General features: G+C 36.1%; 1 protein-coding gene across 1 annotated transcript in view; it reads left to right on the top strand.

Annotated features, from left to right (window-relative positions):
• Positions 1-293: 293 nt before the first annotated feature.
• LOC140169023 (solute carrier family 23 member 2-like) overlaps positions 294-9,244 on the top strand; it is a 31,061-nt gene continuing 22,110 nt past the window's right edge. Inside the window, exons 1-2 of the mRNA XM_072192309.1 lie at positions 294-409; positions 5,838-5,989. Of these exons, the coding sequence (XP_072048410.1) occupies positions 400-409; positions 5,838-5,989 (162 nt within the window). The 5' untranslated portion in view covers positions 294-399. The remainder of the gene's footprint in view (positions 410-5,837; positions 5,990-9,244) is intronic.

Genomic DNA, 9,244 nt, shown 5'->3' with positions numbered 1-9,244 from the left:
AAGGGACTGTGATTAGGGACCAATCAAGTGTTAGATTTAAAATTAAATCTTTTAGATTTAAAATTCAAATCCACAAGATTTATTTTAAATCTAAGATTGATTGGTCCCTAACTACAGTCTTAAGGATTTATTTTTAAATCCTTATAATTTAGAGTGTACTACCAAGTCCATGACTATACTGATGAACCAACAACTACGTGTACAATTAAACAAGCAGATCAATCAGCTGATCAATTACGTTAGGTTCACTACGGGTTCACTACACAATGTATATTTGCCATAAGTCACGAAAGTTGGCACACCTGTAAGAAAACAGGTTCATTAGTTTGAAGACACCTGCATTTTATTCGGAGAGTCACAGATAGTTATAATTAAGAAGTTCAACCGCGTCATTTCAACATGGAAAATCGTAAGTAGAATCGTAACAAATGTATAGGCATAATTGTTATATTAATATTTTTTGTGGTGAATTAAAACGAGTATTTTAAACAAATGAGTCAGAAAAATATTTTGTCTTGATCTTCAGATAATTACACTGTAAAAAAGAGCTGTAAATTAACGGACGCCCGCATTTCGAAATTTCACGTAACTTTACGGGACCCAACCCCTAAGAAAACACCTTTTTGTGACCAGGTCTACCTCGACACCCATATGCACTCCACAAATGTAAATACTACTGTGATGTGCCCTGAGTAATTTAAATTGATTATTTATCTTTGTTTACAATTTAGAGTTACTTCCATGGGAAGTTCCCCTGGCAAGAGTTTGTAAAGACATTAAATGCGATTCCCCTAAATCACTGTAAACAAAGCCAGTCTAGTTATGAATTGGGTATTAATTCGCCTGAGATTGTAAAGAAAATATGACATCATTATTGGAATTCCCCACAAGAACTGATGTTTTGTGAAAGGTTAATGTTTATAATTCTTGGGAATTCCCACGGATTGCACACATATTGGCTATTTATATAATGGGATGTTTCTGATATTTGTATGATAAACAAATGTAAACACGATTCTTCACAGTGATATAACAGTCCATATGCCTTCAAAGAAAGGAAATTGTGAACCAGACATATCTAATGTAGTCAATGTACTACTCCCGGAGGGGGGGGCACTCAACTTTGGAAGTGACGGTATGTGCCTGTCAATAGGCCCCCTCTTTTGAAGTCGACTATACCCGATGACCCCCCTTTTTTTAAAAGTCATACCCGATGACCCCCTTTTTAGTTGCGGCTACCCAATGACCCCCTTTTTTGGTTGCGGCTACCCAATGACCCCTTTTTTTCCTAGATTTTCTAGCAGAGCGTCATCAAAATGCAACAAAATAATGCCGAATCCCCGGCCGAAACTTTCAAATTTTGCTAAATTTTTTCAAAATTATACCGAAACTTTCACACTTTTGCTCCATTTTTTCAAAATTTTCTACCTGATGACCCTTTAAAAAAATCTTATTCTCAATGACCCCCTTTTTTCAAAATATTATACCCAATGACCCCCTTTTTTATTTTGTTTGTACCCAATGACCCCCATTTTTAAAATAATGCTTTGGTACCGATAGGCCCCTACTTCACGACACCCGGTAGGCACATACCCGTCACTTCTAAAGTTGAGTACCCCCCCCCCCGGGGGTACTACTATCCAGTGATATCAGATAAGATCTAAAATACGTCAAAGTGCGTACCTCTTCCAAGAAAGAAATATATATATGGTCGAATCCAACGAAAAGTGTACACGGCATGTTCAGGGCGATAACTTAAAAGTATTAATCAATTGGCATTCGTTTTTGTATTGTGTTTATTCGCCTTGATCATACGCTTCGCGCCATATATAATAAGGCCCCTTCTGTGAAAAACTTAGACACAGAGACCCCAAAACATGCTATTTTTACCCATTTTTTCAAAATATTTCTTAAAGTATTTTTAAAAACATATAAATCAGTTATGAAAAGAAGTCATTGGATTGAATCTAAATTGATTTCCTGAAAGGTGTGTATTCAAAGATTGCCTGTTCAATTTTTCACATATTTGTACATAATTATGAATTTTTGTGATAATTTTTTGAGTGGTATTTTTTACATTACCTACGAATACAATTTTTCATAGCACTAGATATATCTTTAAAAATGGAAATCACTAATAAATGCGCAATTGATACAAGCTTTGATATGTCCAATACTGAAATGCATTGCATTCGGACATCTTTATTATTGTGTTTAGCTGCCAGAAATTCTAAATGGCACAAAGGTAGGTTTGGTAAAAAATATGCATTACCTCCGAATACATGTTAAAAGCTGTGCCATTTCCACAAAGTGAGAGAATAGTAAACAATAGTTAAGCAATATGTGCAGGGTAATACACTCTTTATTTCTACCAAGTTTCACTAGCCTGCGTTTAAATATTTCTGAGATGTCAACAATAAAAGCAAGTATTCGTAGGTAAATTTCGGTAACCGAATGTTACCTACGAATACAATTTGACATCATGACAGTATTGTGAAACACCGCCATTCATGCCAATGCCCATATTGGTACATAACAAAGGCCTGTATGTTTGCTATCAAATCATATGTCAATGAAAGTTGCGAATTCAAATACATGCCCACCATGCAAAACTGAATACGGCTTAATTGGTGAAAAATATGTACTGAAATAGACGACGGTCTGCTCATTTGAACGAAAAATCAGATTCAAAGAAGATTAGAAGGGGATAAATACTTGGATTTGTCAACTGTCATGTGTGCTTCATTTTAAATATTTACCGACCTTCTGGTTCTGAGTAATTTGTGTCCAAATTGATTTATTCGAAGGTAACTTTTGACGTTTTCGCTAAGGTTACCTACGAATACCATGGAAAAAACGACTGTTCTCATTGTCTCATGATCTAGACAACACATTGATGGACCCTGGTATAAAGCTAATTGTAGTTGCCCTCAAACGAAAGGCTACAAGACGTAACTGACTCCAAGATGGACTTCACAAGTCTGCAATAACGGTTTTAAGCGATTTGTGTGCAATTACGCAAATTAAAGTCACTTTAGTGCCTTTGTTTCTTACTTCAATCCTCTTTCAACCGCTGTGAACCGACATTAGTACATGATAGGGTCTAAAGTATCAATAAACGCACATAAAGAAAATAATACATTCAAAGTGCTTTATAAAATGAAGTTTTGATTGCGATATCCACCAAAAGTCTAATTCTTACCTACAAATACTGAAATGTTACTTACGAATACAGCATAATACATGACATATGTAATGAAGTGTCTCTACCAATGGAAATTAATTGTCAAAAACTTTAAGCGGTACCCCAGGACACAATTATTACCAATATACGGATTCATTCAACGATTATTTATTATGTAAAATTGCTGATTAACTACTTGTATATCAAAATGAAGTGGTCAAAATCTTGCTAAAAGCATCAAATTTTTTTGATCTAAGGTAATAGCATTTATTCATTTGGACGTACCATCTGAAAGAGATCTAAAACTACCATTTTATTAATTCATTACCATAATAGCAAAATTTAAACCTCTAAACTCAATATAGATATTGTTAAATCGCTCATGTTACCTACGAATACCCGGGTTTCTTCACCTTTTCATTGTATAAAGCGTTAGGTGTATGCGTATAATTCCTAATTTTCTTGAAAACATATATCCTACTCGTTCTAATACAATGTGTAAATTGATTCATACTCATTTGATAAATAAAATACAGAAACTGACCTAAACTTCATTTTCAAAAATAAACTAGCATAAATTGACTAAGATCATATTGATCGCGTTATAAAAATAAAAACAAATATTTCCTGGTTGAGCTAGCATTTTCCTGACACCCTGTGGTCTACATTACACGAAAAAAGCGTTAATGGGAATATTCCATTTGTTTTAGGCTGATTATTATTGCGATAGTGAAAGCATCCTAGTGGTATTCGTAGGTAACATTGGGTTTTGATATCACATTTACTATCACACGTCCTGGATTTATTTTTCAAGATTAGTAATGGCACTTTTGGTTCCTATAAGGCCAATATGTCATCAATCAATGGGCAAAAGGACAAAATTGTGGAGACATTTTTATTTCGGACTTTTATTTTTGGCCCGTGGACACTTTTGGTTGGATTCGACCATATATTCTTCTGTCGACTTACTGAAGCCTCATGGTTAATGAAACAACACATCTGTCAAATGTAAATGGAAACAGGGAAACAAATGCAATGCAATGCAATGCAGGCCTGTTTTCCATTAGAATTATTAAAGGCGAAAATAGCACCATTTTGGAGATAGTCAACCGTGCGAGGACTTTATGCAAAGGATATATATAAAACTCTTCAGTGGACTTCACTGAACGGTGATATTCGCAGGACACGTGAATCAGAACATACATTAACTTTGAGAACTTTGCAATCAACAACAAGAAGGCTGCTGGATTAGTAACTTTGCTAAAGAATGTATATAATTGATTATAGGCTATGTTGACTCACACAATTATTGTAAAACCATACTTTTCTTCTGATCAAAAGACTCAGTATCGTTAACTTAGTTAATCATTGTGTTTTGTTATGCATGCGGTAGTGAAAAAGGTGTTTTTGGCCTTGAGTTATTAACGACTCGTAACACTACATACTAAGGTGTACACTGACTCCCTCTTAATCCTGTTTACACACACTAAAAGTAAAATTAAAATCCCGTTATTTTTACTGGTTCCCGTAAAATGACGTGAAATCTCCTGGCAGTTATCCCGTTATTCTTGGTAATTGATTACGGGATAACCGGAACATTTACTGCAAGGAGTTTCCCGTAATTTTAGGGGACCAGACTCAGGCGATGCGGTTTTCGGGTGTGGTTTTCGGAGCCATGTGTGTATCATAGACTACATATGATGCATTTTAAAGCTTTTTCCTGCCGCCTGCGTTATATTATTTGCTTCAGTTCAGGTTATGGACATTACTAAATATGTATTTAGGTACAGTTGAAAACATAATATACATAAATCTAAAACAAATAATTCATTGCAAAACAAGTCAACGATGCTGACCCCAGACCTTTTTGCTGGCAACTCAAGAACCGTTCCAGATATGGACGAATCCAACAAGCCAAGTGAGGGTCCCGTCTGCACCAAGCTGGTGTTGTTACTGCTCAATTAGGTAGATTAAATCCGCTTAAAAATCAATGTTGAATTGTATTGTGTTGTAAAATTTCACCATTCTTTTGTCTACCTGTAACACGGGTGATGGAATGCAGTTTAATATCCCCGCCAAGGCCACATCATTTCATAAGGTGGTTAGGTGGGATAGACCTAAGGGGGGGACCCAGCTATGGCTGCCATTGACGTGTAGGAATGCGTGAAATTGGATTCGTTTATAGGTCAAACTATGTTGTTGTTATGAATTAAAGTTTTAACTTCAACACTAGACACTATTTTTCGCTCACATGGTACGTTTTCACTGGTCCGACAAGCGTCTTCAACAGAGGGTGATGCTGTGATGATATCTTGTCTACAATCGGGATATCTCTCACTGATGACGTCATAGGATTGACAGAATGACGTCATAGGATGTTACGATGTAGCGCTGTTGTTGTTTTTTCTGAATACTTTGGTGGTGTTTAAAAATTCCAGCAATTTTGAAATTTGATCCCACATAACATGTCCCCCATACTGGGACCTCCTGTTTAGCTATAGAGAAGACATTTTATCAATGACACATAAAACACCTAGGCAAACTTTTATAACTCAACATGTCGACATATACATATCACTTGCTTCCCAGGTAGGAGTTGGTTCTCGAAGTAATTTCTGTGACCCTCCTTTCTTAACTTTTTATTTCAATCTAGATTATATTGAGGACCACGCATTATCAACAGAGTTGGCTACCAGGAGTGATGGAGATTCCAAAATTGCCATGCCCAGGAAAGTAGAGAGAGCTGTCATCTATGGGGTAGATGAGCGGCCACCTATCTTTCAAGCAATATTTCTTGGTGTCCAGGTAACAGTTTATAACTTTTAACATATTTTCCTTTGTACTAGTACACTTAGGCATTGTGCACTAATTATGAGCCGGGGGAGTAGATGGGGTGTGGCAAAAATGTTGTTAGACAAATATCATCAAATTTAAGTAATAATTGAATTATACAATTATTACACATGGGGAGATTCCAAATTTGTAATATGTTATCAAAAACAACATTTTGAAAATATTTGCCGGCGGAAAATTATTTATTGACGGAAACGTTTACATGTAATATATGTAAAAGTTAAACAAAATAGACAATTTTGCTGCACAGTCTGGTGTTGTTTATCGCCTTTGTTGAAGGTCACTTCCAGCCTCCCTATCTACAAGCTGTTATGGCAGCGAGGTGGTAGGTCACGTGCGTATTTATAAATACATAGTATTTATATAGTCGAAGCATACTGCCTAAAACAAGAAATGTCTTTAAAAAAGACAATGCCTCCAAGATATTTGTTATTAGTTAAGGAGACACTTATAATGCTAGCTTTAAGGTAACGCTATTGGATATAGATTTTTGTCTGATTGAAATATGTGAGCCCATTCTCTCCTGATTACAAGACTGAAAATTTTATTTTAGTCGGATATTCGGTTACCAAAATATGGCCTGTCAAAATGGCTTTCTTTTATTTTTGTTATGCAATGTTGTCAGGTAGGCCTTATTTTCTAATTATATATGCAAGAGTTATACAAAGTAAAATGTTCAGATCGGCTACAAAATAAGATATAAAACCCATGGATGCCTTTGGCAAATTTCCATTTGCATAATTAATTTGGGCCCTAATCAACTTTTCTAATAAGTGGCCCTGATTAATTATGCAAATTGAAATTTGCCAAAACGCAACCGTAATTTTGTAGTATAGTGTGTGTTCTACCCATGTAGGCCTACCATGCCTCAGTGCCATAGCTCTTTTAATTGTATCTGATTATCTGAAATCTTTACTTTGCATAATTCATGCATGTAATTAGAAAATCATCTGGCAACTGGACTTGTCAAAAATATAGAAAATAAAAAGAAAGTTGTTACCAATTTTTTGTTTTGGTTTCGCGCCATTTTGACAGGCCATATCTCAAGAACCGAATGTAATCTACAGGGCATAAGCTTTAACATTATTTAAATAGAAAGAAAATCTAAATTTGTGCATTAGCCAATAGGGCCACGGTCACCTAAAGCCATCTTGCAGATAATTCTGATGTATGAAATAAGACCTTCAAACTTTCAGATATGAAGAGTTCCAGATGCAGGCAGCCGTTTCTGCTTTTTTAAAATATAGGCCTAAGTTGTATCAAGAGTCATTTCTTGTGGATTTTTTGACTGAAAATTACAATTGTAACGTTTCAGAGTAACAAATTTTCGTATCAGATTCTTTTATGCTTGTTTATTACATTTTGTATTCAGGACTAAAATAATATTAATATTATTATATTTAGGGGAGTCTTTTCATAGGCCATTACTTTTTTGTATGTGTAATTGAATAAAAAATCCTTCATTTGTGCTTTGTTTTGCATCGAAAGGGCCAATATCAACACCTTGTTTGTAAGAAGTATTGTGTGGGGAAAGATGATTCTTGCATTTTATTTTTATTTTTATCTTAACAAACAAAAAGCAAATTTCTCAGTCATAGTCTTGAAACGGTCATGGGTATGCATACAAAAATATTGCAACAGTACTCAGTAGAATGTAAAAACTGACATACATACCACCAACATGACCAACCACGCATGGGAAGCAAATACTTTAAAACGAATTATTCCGAATTATATCAACGCAATAAAATTGCAATACTTTAGTACATGTATTTGAACAGCAATGAAGCCGGCCATAGGCGCGGCTAGGCGCATCATAGTTAACACGGCACAGCACATACATCTCGTATGCAGAGAAATCAAATAGCTAGCCGGTCTTCTCAATCCCATCATTTCAACCTATTATTATGATGTAGACACGCATGCACGATGATTGCGGCCTAGTCGAGCCTAGCATGCATGCCACTCACCGCGTATTAAATGACACAAAAATACCTCAAATTTTGCACAAAACAATCCATGATGTCAAATTATCACATCCAAAGTGTCGCCATGAACGTCAGCTTCAACTTCTCCAGCCAAAGTTTTGCATTGATAATCAGGTTTCATGTAATCATGAAATTAAACCTTGTTTAATGTGTTTTCCCATTGCCACACACAGCATAACGGTTGTCCGACTTGATTTCTACGATATTGCTGATGTGATGAGGCTACAACCCATAATTAAATACCGAATTAAAATACTAGTTTGCGTCTGACGTCATGACAAAGGCGCGCCGTGATTGGTTGCTGACCTGCGCAGTATGGCATTTTTGGTCTGGTTGACAGGACGGCATACGCAAGCTAGTCTTTTTAATTCGGTCTTCAATTATACAACATATGAGTTTGAAAAATTCTAATGCATAATTCATGAGCTTGATAGACTCGCACCATTGGCGCCACGTGCTAGGTGTTTCTAGAATCCCTATAGAATAAGATTAATTTTAATGCTAATTTATTGCACATGCTGAGGAAGCGTGATTACCTTTTTGAACATTCGGAAATGGCGATAGGCGAATTTATGTATGGCGCAAAGTGGTGGGGGATATATATTGGGCTCTCGATATTGGGCGGAAATTAGAGTACTTGTCAGAATATAAATTTGTACAATCGGCCTACATGCCGCGCAATGTGCGGCATTTTAGGTGTAAATTTCAAATCATACTACCTCCTGGCGGAGGCAGAAAATCGCATAGTTGGGTCGGTGGTAAATATAGGCATGTGATTATTTTAGCCAAGGCGAGTCCTGGCCCAAAAGCATTGTGAAAGTTACTGTGTGCCGGACTGGACCCACCATGGGCTATTTTAACGTGCCTCCTGGCACGTTCGTGCAGTGAGGATAAAAATCCGTGCAATGAGAATTACAAATCCGTGCTTAAAATATTTATATACAATTCAAGTTTCAACACGACAAATGACCAGGATATTAAAGAAGTTAAAGTACGACTGGTCGAGACGAAAAATCCTCTGCAAAATGGGTATAGCTTGTGGTAATCAGTCAAACATTAATTTTGCGAAAAATTCAAGCAATATATTGCCTCTGGCGACGCCCTTTACTCCGTGATTGTTTGGTCACTCGTGAGGATAAGATAAGCCTCGGGACGAGCAGATCAGTGATTTTGATGATTTTTGCAACATTGTAAAGAAGACACTTTATGGTTTTGGAAT

The sequence above is a fragment of the Amphiura filiformis genome, chromosome 14, assembly GCF_039555335.1.
Source record: "Amphiura filiformis chromosome 14, Afil_fr2py, whole genome shotgun sequence".
Lineage (NCBI taxonomy): Eukaryota > Metazoa > Echinodermata > Ophiuroidea > Amphilepidida > Amphiuridae > Amphiura > Amphiura filiformis.
Note: the sequence above shows the minus strand (reverse complement) of the source record. Positions and strands in the feature narration are given on the sequence as shown.